At 42.6% G+C, this 17,106-nt stretch overlaps 2 protein-coding genes across 12 annotated transcripts in view; one reads left to right on the plus strand and one right to left on the minus strand.

Moving 5' to 3' along the window:
- Positions 1-16,521, minus strand: part of PABIR2 (PABIR family member 2) — a 27,674-nt gene extending 11,153 nt beyond the window's left edge. For 3 of the 7 annotated variants that reach the window (XM_049644854.1, XM_049644852.1, XM_049644848.1), the window contains exons 1-8: positions 10,493-11,629; positions 8,263-8,341; positions 4,167-4,223; positions 3,789-3,832; positions 3,633-3,687; positions 3,260-3,361; positions 2,825-2,910; positions 2,049-2,113 (exon numbers count right to left, since the gene is read on the minus strand). In XM_049644854.1, the coding sequence (XP_049500811.1) occupies positions 2,049-2,113; positions 2,825-2,910; positions 3,260-3,361; positions 3,633-3,687; positions 3,789-3,832; positions 4,167-4,223; positions 8,263-8,341; positions 10,493-10,590 (586 nt within the window). In that variant the 5' untranslated portion in view covers positions 10,591-11,629. The other 4 variants (XM_049644853.1, XM_049644849.1, XM_049644855.1 and 1 more) reach the window with 3 other exon arrangements.
- The window catches only part of LOC125932294 (P2R1A-PPP2R2A-interacting phosphatase regulator 1-like), a 74,796-nt gene continuing 73,216 nt past the window's right edge, over positions 15,527-17,106 (plus strand). For 2 of the 5 annotated variants that reach the window (XM_049644845.1, XM_049644844.1), the window contains exons 1-2: positions 15,533-15,690; positions 15,995-16,181. In XM_049644845.1, coding sequence (XP_049500802.1) covers positions 16,075-16,181 — 107 coding nt within the window. In that variant the 5' untranslated portion in view covers positions 15,533-15,690; positions 15,995-16,074. The other 3 variants (XM_049644846.1, XM_049644843.1, XM_049644847.1) reach the window with 3 other exon arrangements.

Raw genomic sequence — 17,106 nt, forward strand, 5'->3', positions numbered from 1 at the left:
AAAAAAAAAAGAAAGAAAAGAAAAGAAAAAGCCCTTCTTATTTAGCACACTACGGATATAGTCATGTTCTTTAACAGAAGAGAACACTGACTGCATCGGGCAAAATGAATCAAGGCTTACCACAGCAGAAATAAAGACTCCCCAAATAGCTGAAGCTCACAGTGAATAATGATTTATCCTAGAGAATTAGGAAAGTCCATTGATTTTATATTATTTTAATAGTGGAACATTTCCCGAGTCGAAGTCAAATGGGTTGAAACGTATGTAGTCTAATAAACTCAAAGGTTGCTTTAGACTACTTAGTAAAATGAAGACTAAAACAAAAATAACTCTGTTAAGAGAAAATACTGAAAATCGGAACCTAATTTTTCTAAGATGTTACACATGATGAGGCCCAGGGGACTTGACTACCCAGGTAAGGTTTAAGGAAGCCTTTGACATCTTTACATACAAATGAAATGTGTGGCATGGAAGAAGAAAATCCCATGAAAAAATCATACTTTTACTCTTCGCTAGAGTTCTTTTAAAAAAAATAGTAACTGAACGCCCATCTGTAATCGAAAGCAATTATTAGTCAATTCACAAAATTGGTGGTGTACTGGCTACCCCAATTTTCCAGATTTTCTCAGAACATCTAGAAGCTAGCAGAAAAACTGCATCCATCACAATAACATTTTGCCCCCAGGAGTGCTAAGACTAAAAACCCTCGGTTAGACCGAAAAAGCCCCTTTCCAAATAAGTCATGATCTAAAACACACAAATAAATACCTTAGTTTTGAGGCTCCTTATCTGAGCTTTACAATGGAAGATTAAACAAAATTCAATTCTTGGGCCTAACTATACTCCAATAGAAAATTAGTAACTGTGAACTTAAAGCTGTACAAGATTCTTAGGATGGAGAAAGATCAAGAAAGAACAAATGCAACATTCATTTTTTTTTCATATTATCAATTAATTCATATTACCTCTCTTCTGGAACTATTCTGAAAATCGCTGAAACTCAGGAAAGGTTATATCTTTATCTGCTTCTTCCATGCTTTAATATGGAGCTTTTAAAAGCTACTGCTGGACTTTCAACAACACCTTGTTAGCAAAAGACTTTAGCCCTTTTTAGCAAAGAATCCCTCCATCTGCTGGTATATTTTGGAATAGCTTTCAAACTAAACAACCATACTAATTCCACCAATTTCCTGCAAGATATTTAAAATTGATAACAATAATGATGGCTCTTGTTTCCAGGTGTTAGTGTCACGTAATACCTCCTGAGAGGGTTCCTATGATTGTAAATAATTCTCTGCGGCATTAAGGCTACTAGTTCATAAAATAAAATTTATTCGCCGAATACAAACATTGTCACCATATCAAAATCTATTTTCCAGAGCACACCATCTTTAATTTTAAGTTATCTAAAATATCGTACTTTTGGAATCTGGGCATGATGCTATCGCTGGAGTTTCCACTAAAGCTGCAAGTACCTGTTAACCTAATATTAGGAGAGCGACTTGTTTCCTGGCCCCCACAGAGATCTACACAAAGAAATCACTTAGTGCATTGCTTTTTCAAAATTATTGCTAAAACTCTCATTTAAAATGACCCCCAACACTTGCAATCACATAGATACAGGCCCAGGAATAATGACTAAACGTGCATTAATTTTTTTTGCCTTTTGAAAATAGACTCCGGGGGCTAGGCATTTGAGTATACAGCATGTTTATAGACCTGTTCGCTATGACATAAGCACATACTTCTGCAACATATTAACTTGCATCTGTTTTCTATTCAGATCACTGAGAGGCAAAAGTTTTGGAATATATATTGGTAATATGAACATATGAATAAGATTCAGTTGTGAAGTGTAAAAAATATGGACAGTGTTAAGTAACCAATTTACAAACTTCAGAATCAGTAAAGCATACGTTGGGAAGAATATTTCCTATTTCTTCAGAAAAAAGGAATCGAAGGAATCACGCCTTGAGCTAATTTCAGACAGAAATTCTAATTTGTCATTCAAGCTCAACTAGGTTTAATATCAGAAGTGGGACACTTACCTTTTCTTTTAAGAGGACCAAGAACACTGGGCCTAATGCACTTGACTGGACTCTGACTCCTCCTGCTTCAAAGAATAAACAAACAGGATGATGTGAAGTACTTTTAAGATGCAAGATAAACGTTATAGCCCAAATAAATCAATAAAATTGACAGTCATGTAGAAAAAAATGGAAAATGCCTGTGTTATAAGTTGAGTAACTGAACTGCCAATACATGATCTGACCTGGAATATGATAATCTGAAAAAACACGGCATTTTAAGCTATTTTAAAAAATCGTCTAGGGGCACCTGGCTGGCTCAGTCGGAAGCACACGCAAGTCTTGATCTCAGGGTCATGAGTTCAAGCCTCACGTTGGGTGTAGAGATTACTTAAATAATAATTAAAAAAAAAACTTAAAAAAAAAATTCTATAAGACAAAATATCCACAAGTTTTTTCAAAACAGATAAACCTTATTAAAAAACTATTTGGATTTGACTGGTATACAATCTTTAACAAACTTTTTTCCTTATCCTTACAAAGGATAGGTTATTGCGCGCATGCACGTGTGCGTGTGTACGTGTGTTCGTTCTCTGGCACCATGTCTCAAAAAACACATCTCTGGTAAAACGTTACTGCTAGAATACAGGTGGTAGGTATATGGATGTTCATTGTGTCCAATTTTGCTGTCTGTTGGAAAATTTCCGTAAGAAAATGTTGGGGAAAAAGGTCATCGGGAGACACAAATTGAACGTGTAGCATTTCAACCACATTTTTTGAAAAGTAGGCTGACTTACCTGGAAAAGCGTCTTGGACTATGCACGGGACTTGGCGGCAGCCCACTGCTGCTCACAAACATTTGTAAGGATGGTGAAAAACATTGCTAGAAAAAAAGCATATTTAATATTAAAATAGTTCTAGTGCTCTGGCTTTCAAAAAGTTCTCAAAATAATAGAAACGACATCCTTAGAACTGCTTAGCTGTGTGTGTATATTTTACATACGCAGAAACACACGCGTGAGAATATGTACCTAGACTGACGTACCATTTTCTTCAAGTTACTATCAGAAACTTTCATGGATTTTCCTTCCAGTCATTGGATTTTTTAAAAAATGAGGCGTGTGTGTGTGTGTGTGTGTGTGTGTGTGTGTGTGCGCACGCGCATGTGTGTGTGTTTTAGAGTAAACAGCTCAGTGTGTGAAAGACAGCTAACACCTTGTCAAGGAGCCTACCTTTCCAAACCCTCTGGTGGGTGATGGTGCCGGAGAAACTGGAGTGAAGTCAATCCTTTTAGGAGAATATAGTTTCTCCGGCTTCTCAAAATCGCTATCACTCTGTAAACATAAAGTGTTATTTCCTTGTAATTCACAATTCAGCCCATCGCAGTTCTTCTTTACTACTCAAACACGCCTACACTTTTAGAATAGAAATGCACAGACACTAAACAGTTGCAATCTAATATCCTGGTGGAAAAGCAGAGATCAAAAACCGAATACAAATTTGGAAATGGGGGAGACAGAAGTGTCTGAAAAAAATTAATGAAGCCAATGAATGACATAAAGGTTTCCAGAAAATCAAAACCAAGCAAACATGTGAGAACTTTACCAGGCTCAAGCTCTCGTCCCATGACTGGCTGATCTGCATTGCTGTCTGCACTTCCCTAAAACAAATAAAAATGAGAGGCCGTCAGTGCTCAGAAGCAAGACATACATTAGGCTCTGCTCTTGTGAAGCACTGCTCTGTTCTTTGTGAAGCACTAACCGTTCGTGTGCAGTTTCTCTGTTCATCATATCCATGCCTTCCTCCTACAAAGACAAGCACATGCTGAAAACACAGTATTTACCCACATCCACACAGTTCTCTACTTCAAAGTACAATTTAAAAGACTTCTTTCTACCAAAAAATAAACAAATAAAAGACTTTTCTACCGTCTTTGACATAATTACAGTACAGCAGCACATGCTAAGACTGTCACCCAGGCCACATCTGTGTTTCACCTGCACGCACACTCAGAAGAATTTGCATCTGTCTATGGCCACCCAGAGTGGGCTCATTTTTAATATCTACATCTTCAGAATGAAAATAAAATCCAAATGGAAGATTCAGACAACTGCAGCTGAGCTAGGAAGTAGAATTTACCCTTTTGATCTGATGCAGTCTGCTACTAGGAACGCGATTTGGTGACGACGACAGCAACTGGAAAGGAAAAGTAAACACTTACTACTTTCTGAATCACAAAGCAGTGTCTGCTGTCAGTACCAGTGTCCAACCTCCCCCCAAATAAGATTTCACATTCTTCTCAGAGATCTAGCTCTTTAGATCACTGAACATTAATGCACCAGAGGCAGGACATTCGGTTTTTGGAAAGTACACCAGGTGTCCAACCTCAAAGCACCATCTGTCGCAAGACAGGCACTGACTTTAACGCTTTTCCCGAATGAATGCAGAGCTGTGTACGTTCATGTAAAAAAAGATTCCAGGCCTTAGAAATATCCATTACCCGACTTATCTAAAATAAAGAACTAGGTAAAAAGGGAAAGAAAAAACTTGTAGTCATTTTTAACACCAATGCACCCATGGAGGAAGATAGGCAAAGAAGCCCAGTATAGTATTTTGTCTATGATTAGTGTTTATCGAAAACACTTCAAATCTGCAATAGGGAGATTTTGTTTGTATGCTCTAAATCACTTCTAAAATTTGGTCACTACCACTACATATACCACTGTGGTAGAATATACACCACAAACCTTACTAGTTAAGAAAAAATCAACGTGGACGGCAATGTGTTATTTTTCAAATAACCATTCCTTTCCGTTAGAGCATCATTTTTTGACAACACAAGGCTAAAATGACCTGGGGGCCAAATCATGTTCCTTCAAAATAAACACAATCTGATCCCAGAATGAAAGGTAGAATTCATCTCAAGAGACCTTACAGGGTTCTAATAGCCATAATGTAAACAACTGCTATTTACTCCCTAATGAAACGCAAACAAATTTGTAATGCTGTAAGACAAATAAGACAACAATCCAGTTACGAGAGGCCCTATCCTATTAAAACTTCTAAAAACCCTAATGTAGTGAGTAGAATAAAATGGTGATAAACTGTTCCAAGTTTTTTAGGCAAAAGCTAATCCAGGTGCCATTTTTAAAAGTTAGACACTGAAATATGATTTGACCTCAAAGGATATCTCTTCAGTACCCACCCTTTTCTCTTTCTCTTTCCTCTCCTAGGCTCTGAAAATAGAAAAACTTTACAAATAAAATCCTTTGCAAAAGTGTTTTTTTTCCACTTATAAAAATAACGTGTTTACCACTAAACTCTTAATAAGGCCATTTGAAAAGCACTGGGCCACGAGGCAAGTCTCTAAGGCAGGAAACACTAACAGGATATCGTGGCAGAGAACATGGACGTGGCAGAGAACAAAAGAAACCCCAGGGGCAACGAAATCATCAGGAAAGCCAAAGTAAAGAGTGCAAAAAGCTGACAGTAGAGGAAGTCAGAAATGTAGATGCTGCATCTATAGAATGTACAACTTGTCAACTAAGAACTAGAAGGAAGACTCAAAAGGAAGACAGGGAGGAGAAATGCTGGGTCTTGTACCAGAAACAAGAGCAATGTACCAACTGAGAAGAAAGCCAAGCACTTCAAGGAGGTGCTGTTAATGGTGTTAAGTAAAGCGAAGAGCCTAAGTAGAAGAAGGAAAGAGGCCCCTGCCACTGGGCACTGGTGATTTTTGCAAGAAGTTTTTTAATAGCATGGTGGTAGGAGCAGTGAGATCACAAACTGGTCGAGTAGCTGGCAAGAAATTGGGAAACAAGGAGCTGGAGGCAGCTGGGTGTAGATTAGGCTTTGTAGAAGCTCGGAGGGGTCAAGGGAAAACAGAGACATAGGGAAAAAGACAAGTTTGTGTTCCAGATATTCAATGTGTGAGTCAGGAGAAGAAGGCAGGAGCGAAAAAGCCAGGGAGGAGGGGACTAGAGAGGAGACAACAGACCAAGCAAAGTGACAAGAGACAGAAAATCTAGGAACCATTGGAGAAAACATCACATGTAAAGGTAACGACATCTTAAGAGTAAGAAAGCTGACGTTTATACAAGATGACCGTCTGCCTTCACAGAGAAGGGTCAGCCACTGAAAGTGAAAGGTCTAGGAAGCTCGCAATTTTTAATTAGAATATTGCTTCGGAGAACAGTGCAGAGTAAGTGGCAGGCACCTTGGGCCCAACATGCCCAGAATTTATCTACCAGCCCTTCAGATGCCCAATTCCTTGAAATTTCCCTACTCATAATAAAGGCAACGCTTTTCCCCTGGCCGCTAAGAAATAAAAGTTCAGTCCCCTGGAGTCCTCCTTCCCCTTGCATTTACACCTAATCAGTTGTCAGATCCTGCACAGACAACTCCTGCAGATCTTGCGTCGCTCCTTTCCATTTCATTCAACACCTTGCTTTTTGCAGGTTAATCCGAGAGGTGGGTAAGCGTATTAAGATTTATAGAGGACACTGTGATTGAACACACGTGGTATAACCCATCCGATGACCGAAGTACCCGAAGGTGCTCCGGAAGGCATCCCAAACCAGGAAGCTCAAAAGGAGAAGGGGATGGAGGGAAGGACAACGTAAGGATCCACAAAGAGAAGTGAACCAACGTGGCCCCTTCAGCGAAATAGGCATTTTAGTGCAGCCAGAGCAAAACGTATCTGTCAGGGAGTAGGGAGAGAGGAATCAAGACAGAGTTGATAAGAATTTTCACATCTTAGAAAAGAGCAAAGTCAAGTGTACAGAGGCAAATTCATTTTCCCTTCTTTGCTATACTACTGATATCGGGAGCATGGCTGTGTAACAAGCAGAAACATTTCTCATCTACAGGGCGAAATGAAGCCGTTCTATTTTCCAGTATCCTCGGGGAAGAAGGTGAGGTGAATCAAACCTCCAGACAGCTAACATTTCCCCCTTTTAAGTATTTCTAGCCACTTCAGCTGGAAATCTTCCTTAAAAGTGTATTTTATTTCTCCTTTCTTAAACAGATTTTACCAACCAGAATGGCCTTGACCTATCTCTATTCTAATCCCAGCTCTGCCACTTAGCAATTGTGTGATTCTGAGCAAGTCATTTCTATCAGCTGAGTCTTAGCTGCTGCCTCTTTGAACTGGTAAGGACATCTTTGGCCCTGCCTACTTCGCAGGGGGTGGCTATGAGGATTAAAAATGTGAAAGGACTCGGTAACATGTAGAATACCATGAAGGCACAGGGTATGGTACACTACAATTTGAAAAAAGGTTAGTGACCCAGGTATCCTTAAGAACATCAAGTATTTTACAGTTCAGTGCCAGTGAGACCCTCAGGGACCATTAACAGGCTCTTAGCCCTTATGCTAAGCCACAGACTGCGTTGTTAAAAACCGGTCTGCTTTTCAGTTTTCCCCTCTCCTCCTCTGCTAGCAGCTATTAGTATACCTTAAGCCCGAATGCACCTCTTTTGATTTGCTGCTTCTCACACACTACTGAGTTGGAAGCTTATTATGATTGTGCATAATTTTAGATGATTTGGAGGTCAGAGGCTCTCCTGTAAACAAACTGATGAACCTTTGTGCACAGACTATGGAAATCTAGTGCGGCCATTCAGAGGTCTGTTTGCTTACATCTCAGATGTCTTTCAGAGTGATGCAGCTACTGGCTAAGTGGGCTCCACATGTGAAGTGCTACTATATTAAAAACCTCATCATAATCTCTCCCAGTGCGTCCAACTAATAGGGTGACCCCTGACAGCTCAGGCTATTTAGAACAGTCACAATTAGCAACTCTACCGAGAATATAAATACACGCATTTTAAAGGAGATTTCACTTTGGATACATAGCACTGTCCAACAGGTAAGTGTCAGAAATACTCGGCTAATGTCTAAACAATTTTTTGCTTCCTGGGATAAATAAAGACCATTTTTCTCAGCTATATTTAGAAGTTAATCCTGACTTCCCTCATAACCATCATGCAAGCAGTGACAAAAAAAACAACGAACAATTTTTAAAAACACAAAGTCCCACAGCCAAGAAAAAAGTCTTAAGCAGATCTCTGTTTTGCACCAAAAGCTGACAAGGGCCACAGCATGAGCAAGATAGGTAAAATTATTTTTTTTCTTTAGTGAACGATGGTACATAGCACATCATCTTAAGAACGAACTACGTCTGGAAGTATTTTCCCCAATCCATACCACTAAAAATACTTACTTCTATACTTACCAGGGTATGACGGCTCATAATCGTTGTACTATTCCTCCGAGTTCTAAATGTGTAAGGTTGAAAAACCTGAGAAAGATCACTAAAAAATAAAAATAAAATGATTAATGTCTTTTCCTTTAAGACATCCTTCAACTGTATTAACGCCCACTCTCCAGTTAACAATGAATCTTCGATGGCTCCTCACTCCAAACAATGAATAAACTCCTCACCGGCCTTCCTAGTGGCTTGCTGTGGATCACAGGTCTACCCAGATACTGATCTCCTCAGTGCTTGGGGGGCAGCTAGGAGAGGTATGGGGCGGAGCTCCAGACTGGTTGCTTCCAGCTGCCTCTGGCCAGAGCCCACGCCCCCAAACCGGTTCCCACCAGACAAGAGCAGCCTCATCTGTTTACCCCAGAGCACCTAAACGTGTTGCTGCTTTCTGTGTGCGCCATGACGGTGAGAAGGGCCGGGCCCTGTTCTACAGTATGAGCCCAGTTAGCACCTCTCCCACTACTGCCCTAAATATGTTCTACCTTTGAACCCGCTGCACAGCTAAATAAACGTACCTGGGGTTTTGTTCATGTTGTCTCTTCTGTCTCTCCCCCCCCCCACCACCATCGGCCCAAATCCTTCCTCTTCTTGAGCACCCATTTCCATGCAGTGCCCTCTGTGAAGCCTCTCTTCAATACACAAACCTAACGCAATCATCCCTCCTTTGAGTCCAAAGAGCACAATGGGAAATGAGATTCTTCTTGAGATACCCACTTTACCTTTTATTAAAGAAAAGTGTGCGTGTGTCTCAAACTCCTTGGGCAGAGGTCTTTTGTTCATCTTTGCACAATCTCCCCGCACTGCCTAGCAGAGTGCCATGCCCATAATAAGAGGGCAAGAAGGATTTTCAGGACTGAACTGAATTGGGTTCCAAGGGACCGCTGAAATCACCTAATCCAGCTCTCCTAAATTTTGAATGAGAAAACTGACACTCATGACCACAATCAGGGAGAAAATTGGGATGAGGCCTAGTCTCCTCACCCCTGCTTCTGTCACATCATGCTACCTTGCAAGTATTTACTTAGATCCTGATTCAAAAAACAGTGCATTATTTCTACAACAGTCTAAATGCAGGTCAGTGGGATGGCCCCGACCCCCTAGCAACTGCTTTTGCTTACCAGATTTTAAAAGACAACCCCAAAGACCAATTTATTCCTATAGTATCAAAAATAAATGTAGAGCGGAGGACGGCATTAGGAAAGCAAGGAGCCACTCCAACCTCCCCCCAGTTTCAAAATTTAGTAAAAGAAAATAAGTAAATCCATTTCCCCCCAAAATACAGATATTGTAATCAGTTTGACAGACAAGGATTACCTGTTTCTTTGCCTTCACTGTGCTTGATTAATGATTTTGGCTAATTCTACTCCCATCCCCTTTTTTGGACTAATTCCATTTCCACAGGGTCTCACAAATTAGCTCTCTACTAAGATGAATTGTCTTACTTCTAAGAGTGAAATGTAATAGGCTCAGGAGGTCTGCCAACCTCCTTCACCATCACAAAATTCTACCTGAAAATAGACCCTCTGGTGACTTATTCACATGACAATACAAGACCCTACCACTAAAATTCAAGGGTTGATTGTTCCCATTGTTTTCTAAAACATTGTTTTCTTTAACTGATCTAAGCTACAGGACACCCTTTTTTTTTTTTTTTTTTTTTTTCACTGGAATGCATTTCAGGCAGTTTTGGGATCTGAAAACATTAGGACAAATCCGAATCACTTAATGTGACATGAACACGCCACTTGAGTACAAGTTATTAGATAAATTGTGATTTATTAAAGTAAATGCTCTGTTAATGCCAGGGTTCCTAAACCGAGCTTAGAAATAGCAGCTCTTAGAGACAGGTGTCAAGTTGCAAGTCTAGTTCCAGGGGCTTCAGTCTGACATTCAGTGGTGTAAATTAGGCAGGGCAAGCAACCTGTTAGAAGAGCCAGAAGCTCCTTGTAGTTCCTTTCAGAGTGAGCCAACAGAGCCCCAGGTAAAGAGGGCCTCATTTTCCCCCAAGCTTCCCAGAGTTTGGGGTCAAACTTTCACTCCACCTTGGGACCCAAGTCACTGTCAAGCAAACAAGCCCCCCCCCCCCCAGTTTGGAGAACCCAAATGAGCTCCAAGTCTCACTTTAGGGAAGCAAGATTGCTTGCAGGGAATAGAGGAGACCCTGAACCCCCTATTCATCGTCCCCCACCCCGCTCACCTGAGCCCGTGGATCAGGGGAGCGCTGCTGGATCTCCTCAGGGCGCCCCCATCAGATGTGTCAGGCTCAAAGTCCAGCTCCATTTTCTCCTGAGCCATGTCGGAGACTTGCAGGCAGGCACAGCGGGCAGTGCTCAGCTCCTGGTGCTTAGCTATGGACTCCCAAGACTCTCACTGCAGGACTGAGCTGCTGGGGACTGGAAGCTGGGGGCGGGGGCTAAGGGGCGGAGGCTTGGGGGCGGGGGCTGGGGCGGAGAAAAGCAGGAGAGGAGGAGGAGGAGGAGGAGGAGGAGGAGGAGGAGGGAAGGAGGATGAGGATGAGGAAGGGAGGCTGATAGTGAGTGAGGGGAGGAGGAAGGGGAGACGGTAGCGAGAGGAGGTGGTGGTGGAGGGTGACAGAATAAGGGGAAGACGATGGAGAAAAGAGAGGGATGGAGGGAAAAGAGCAAGAGGAAGGGAAAGGGGATAGATGGAAAAACAGGAAAACAGAGTACAAGGAGGACAGAATCGGGAAAGGAAGATGGGGAAAGGACGAGGACGGAAGGGAAGGAGGGCAGGGTGGAGGAAAAAGAGGAGCACGAGAGAGGGAAAGGAAAAGACGAAGTATGGGGAAGAGGAGAAGGAGGCGGACAGAGGGAGAAGAGGAGGGGGAGGAAACTAGGCAGCGGCGAAACTCATGTTGCTATCTTTCGGCCGACGACCTCAAGTGGGGCCGGGCTACAGACACCGCAGCTGCCCGGGCAGTGCTAACACCACCGTAAAGCTGACAGTCGGGCAGGGCCTGGCCGGGCGGCCTCGACGGCTCCAGCTCCCCATGCTCGGGGACCCGGTCCAGCCCCCCATGCTCTGGGACCCGGTCCTAGGGGCTCCTCAGCCCTGCGAGGGGTGCTTATCCCCTCCCTACCCCCCCTCCCCTCCTGGAGGACAGGTGGGGGGTTCGGCCCCTCAGCCGCCGCCGCGGTGCCTCCTCTTCCTCTCTTGGGTTCTGATGGGCCCGGGGGGAACCCCTTGGGGCCAAGACCAAAATCTACAACCTGCCGCCTCTTCCGCCTCCCACGCTTCAGAAGCGGGAACCTCCACCGGGCCAAGTCTTCCGCGTCCGGGCACCTATCGGGTCCTGCGCACGCGCCCGGCGGCAGCGCCAATGAGCCCGCGGGCACGGAGCATGCGTGGGAGCCCCGCCCCGCAAACCTCCTCCAAAGTGGGAGGAGCGTTTCCAGGGGGCCCGGCGCCTTCCTCTATGGCATTGGCCCGGGGACCCTGGCGCCCGATTTTGAAAAGAACCAATAGTTTGGAGACACTGGAGCATCATCTTTCAGGAGGAGTTTGGGCCAATATTCGAGGGAAATGGAAACTTGTGGTTTTCACGTTTTTTCGCTCCCAGTTTGTTTGCTCTGACCTCTGTGATCCCTGCTCGTTTCTTAAATCCCTTGATTTTGTTGGCCTTTGGAGGGGCTGATTTCTTTTTCAGATCATCCATTTGGTTGCACTAGACAAAACGGAAGTGAAAAAATAATGAAAGTTCATATGGCGAGTGGCAAGGAGTCATCTCCATTTTGCAAGGCTTCAACGATGTTAAGAAAAGTCCTGAAGAACAAGTAGCAGACCCAGAATTTTTTTTTTCTTTCTAGGATTTATGGAGACCCTAACAATAGCCATTCGGCACGTGTGAGGCCTGAAATTATTTTATTTAACAAACACCTACATAGCAGTTACTGTGCTAGGTCCAATAATAAGAGCTTTAGAAATATTAACTCATGTAATCCTCACTACTTGAATGACCCTAGGATAAAGATGGCATTGTATTGTGTTAATCATACATACAAAGAAATATAGGAAATTTGCTAGTTAGGAAATTGGTTTCAAAATTTAGCAAAACTACTTTTACCTGACTCTTCAATTTAGTTATCCCATATTAAACCTGCCAAGCTCAATCATTTTATTCCTCAATGTTAATATTTGCTCCTTGTAATACAGAGTTTCTAAAGCTCTTTTGGAAAGTTTCCTTTAGATTGCCTACATCTTCCTGCCAACTGGATTAGAAACTCTGTTTTTGATCAATTTATTTATCTCTTTTTATCTCAAGGTCATAGCAACTCCATCATCTGCTCAAAAAAAAAAAAAAGTACATTCTCGGGTTCACAAAAGCTACTGAACAGTCATTCGCTGACCACATGCAGAGTCCCTAACTCTGAGGAGTCCAACAATTTAGTAGAATTGCTAACGTTCAGAAGCTTAACGATTAGGAGAAACTTAAGGACATGTGAGGATATGGATGCTACCTTGGCCATCATTTCAAGGTTCAATTCACATATTCCTGCCTACCTAGTTTCTTTCACTTCATGGAAATCTTTTGGGAGATTTGGGGTGTTTGTAACCTGTGGCCTTGGACTCAACTTTTCTCTGACTTACCCTTATGATAACTAAGGGTTAAGCAGTTGCTTAAAAGTTGCCATAACAACTGGTAAACTAGACAACTGATTATCACATATTTGTGGGTCACCTTTTATAATGAAGAGGCCTGGTACAGATGGCAGCAGACTGGGACACTCAAAGACAGGAGTAGCATAAGTGGCAAGGTATAGATCTAAGCAAAATGGCAATCTGAGATCATGGCATATTGCTATGGAACAGCAGGAGCTGATCATGAAACACAGCTAGGTTGGTATAATCATGTATAAAAATGGGAATAAGTAAAAATAATTTCTTCAAATATTGTGTTTGCCACTATAGTATACAGAATTGTTTTTGTACTACTCGTTCCTTTTGACATTCTAACTTATGCATGTACTATGGGTTCCTGGCATTTAGCTACACTTTAGTTAGAGAGTTCCTCCTCTTTGGTAATAGCTGAAAACTTCCTGCCATCTTGGGTACGTATTTGTTTCATATTACTACCCCTTTTCGTGCAAGTCTCTTGGTTGCTCTTTCCTTGTCATGTTATAATCTATTGTCTTAGTGTTATTGTACTTCGATTTTTAAAAATTAGATATCTGTAATGCTTAGGCATGATGATATTGTCTGTTCATTCAAAATATATCTATTAAACTTTATTACTTGCCACGAATATCAACAAACTCTTTGAAAAGTAAAATGAGCAGCAGAGTGGGAGTAAGATCTAGTTCTTTTCTCATGTACTCCCTCTCTATTTTTCTGCTATTCAATTTGGCTTTGACCCCATTCTGTATTTAACCACGGCCTTTGACATCCACCCTGACTTACTCAGCTTTAACTACCATCTTTCGTAAATTTTCCAGGTACCCTGGGAACTTTAACAGTGGCTTTCAGGAGACCTTGGTACCAGCTCAGATTCTACTGCTACCTAATTATGTGCCATTAATCTCTCTGGAATTTTATCGACTGTAAAATAGAAGTAACTTCCCTTCTTTACAAGATGGCTGTGAATGGCAGGTTATTTAAACTTGCATTTATTCATAAAATAATTTAAAAAGATTTATCAAGTGTTTATGAGTACAGAAATAGTATCCAGAGAAATATCCAGACGCACCTCATCTGTCTTTTCACTTAAATAGAATGGCAGAGGACTCTTGGCTTTGCCACTTAGCAGTTGTCACTTGAGTAACTCCTCTGGGCTTCAGTTTCCTCCTTTGAAAAATGGGCATTGTGATAGTGCCTACCTCACAGAATTACTGTAAGCATTAAATGCAATCACATATTTAAAGTGCTTATGGGGCGCCTGGGTGGCTCAGTCAGTTAAGGCTCCAACTCTTGATTTTGCCCAGATCATGATCTCACAGTTCATGGGATTGAGCCCTGCGTTTGTCAGCACAGAGCCTGCTTGGGACTCTCTCTCCCTCTGTCTCTGCTCCTCCCCCACATGCACATGCTTGCACTCTCTCAGAATGGATAAAAAATTTTTTAATAAGTGCTTAGGACAGTACCTGGCATATAATTAAGTGCATAAAAAAATGGTAGCTATTGTTAACCTGTCTTACGTCAGGAGACTCCAAATCATCCTCATGTCTGGTAATATAATTAAGTTTTTATTCTGTTCTCAGAATGAATGAAGAATGATTATGATCGTTCATGTCATTAACTTGTCATGAACTGTTTCAAGATAATCCCATTACATTCACCAGTAATTAGCTGAGCAGGGTTCATGATTGAACCAATTGAGACAAGTATATGAAGACATTTTTTAAACTCTGAAGTGCTATACCATGTAGTGACTATTTTAATTAATAACTATCATTTCAGTAGTTTCACTTGCCTTCTCTGCCAGTTCTCTATACGGTTCTTAAAAGGTATGGTTTTACAAAATTATTAGCATGGAGTTACGATTTCAGTATTCCGTGGCTCATTAAACTGGTGCTGAAAAATTCTAAAAGAGCACTTCTTAAAATGTTTGAGCCATGACAGCGTTATTAAATGGAAACACTGATTTGGATGAATATTAAATTCTGAGACATTTGTTCTGAGCAAACAAGCTTCTCTACTTTAACTCAAATCATTTTCTTATATGTATAGCTTTGAGAAGATAAATGGTATTTAGTGTAAAAATATACACTTATGATTACGGTAAAAAACAAAAACAATGAAACCACATGGAAAACAGTGATTTGTCTGCACAGTTGATTCAATTGGATTAGCGCCCTACCAGGACACTTTGGCCCCCTCCCTGTTTTTATATTATTTTTGCTTCCCTTCCCTTATGTTCTCTTATGTTTTGCCTACCAGGACACTTTGGGAGCAGGTGGCAGGTCTTGGGTTCTCCCCCCCCCCCAGACGTATTGCATTATTTTAAAACTACAAATGTGTAGTGTTGGCTATAACAGGACAGAGGTAACAAGCTTGTAGGTCTCAATTATAAGGGGATAATTGGCTAATCAAATCTGAGAAAACAATATTATTTTAGACACAGCAGAAAAGACGGCGCTCCCGTACCCCTTACTCCTCCCCACCCTTTCTTTCCTAAATAACGGTCAGCGAAACCATCCCGCGGTTCACATGGGAGCGGAGGAACAACCACGGTGAATTGCCCCTAGGAAGAGAGAAGAGAGAACCCGGCTAAGGGTAAAAAAAGCGGCGCTGACTGCGCGTGCGCCCCCCCGCCCCCGCAAGGCTGGCGAAAGCGCCCTCATTAACCTTCATTGCTTGCGTAATAAGTGTGCGTCGGCGGGCCGCGCGTCCGGCGCATGTGCGGAGGGGCGGCACCCAACTGATTCTCGGAGGCGACAGGTTGTAGTTTTTGCTTGGGCCGGAAAGGGTCCCCTGGGGTTTCCTTGGCCGAGGGAAATAAGGGCGAACAATTGTGGAGGTGACTAAGATAAATTCCCCACTTTCATTATAGACTTGGAGGTGGAGTATCTTCTCAGCGTTAGGGACCCGGAGCTTGTGGGGGGTCCGAGGGTCCGAGCCAGTCTTGCCACGCTTTGTGCCCACTGGTATTAGGGATGGTAGGGCTGCAAAGGTGAGCACTCGTCTAAAGGTGGTGCTTCCTCTCTTTTTCTCCTTTTCCTCCCTCCCTGCTCTCCTCAACCAGTTGACTTGTCCTTATGTGAATGGGAGCCAGAACACCTTGCGAAGTTCGGACCAAGCAGTAGCTTCTTCCTCGACGTGGACATGGCACAAGAGAAAATGGACCTAGACTCGGAGCTGCTGCCGAGTTCAGCCACAACAGACGACTCGCTGAAACGATCCAACAGCGCCCCTTTGATCAGTGGGCTTGGGTGAGCAGGCTTGAGATAGCAGGGGGTGGGTGGCAGGAGTTGGGGACAGTGACTTACGATAGCATTCCCATCCCTTTCTTCATCGAGCTTCTGCAGCTATCTCCCGTGTTCCTGTTGTCTGGAGATCTCACACTCAGCCTTGGGGAGGAGTGGGTTGGGCTGGCCGAAGGGAGAGCGCACACCTACCCTGAGGTTGACACACGTGAACCTGAACGTGCTCTTCTGACAGTCCACAGGGACCCAAAAGCAGCAACCTATTGGTGTGGAGCAGGACTTTTTCTAACTTCACCCCATCTCTTACCCACTCCTTTGAAGAAACTGAGTGTTCCCCACCCTTTGCCTCCAGATCTTCTGTAATGACTAATTTTTTGTCATTCTCTCAGCTGCTTTGTCACCTCTGACCTTCACCTCCAGCCATCATAAAAGGTTGCCAAGCAACTAAGCTTGGACCTTTTTTTACACCTAGTTTTTATTTGAACAAAAAGTTTAGGTACCAGAGAAACTTGATCTCCTAAGTGTTGCATCCTCAATGGCCGGTACTGCCCCCAACTTCGTTCTTGGGGGGAGGGTGGTGAAAAACATCTTGCCTTTTTATGTACAAACCACAGCTATACATACAAAAATTTTGTGTGAATTTTCAAGAGCGAGTAATTGGAGGGAAAATGTAAAAAAAAAAAAAAAGGGCTCCTTAGAGGGGCGCCCAAGTGGCTCAGTCGGTTAAGCATCCGAATCTTGATTTCGTCTCAGGTCATGATCTCATGGAGCCTGCTTAAGATTCTCTCTCTCCCTTTCCCTCTGCCCCTACCCTCTCTAAAAAAAGGGGGAGGGAAGACACCTTTGAGGACTGATAATGGAAAACATAAGATTTAGAAACACTGTCCTGATGGTTAACTGTTTTTCCTGCACATATCCAATATCTGGCATG

Source organism: Panthera uncia, chromosome X, assembly GCF_023721935.1.
Source record: "Panthera uncia isolate 11264 chromosome X, Puncia_PCG_1.0, whole genome shotgun sequence".
NCBI lineage: Eukaryota > Metazoa > Chordata > Mammalia > Carnivora > Felidae > Panthera > Panthera uncia.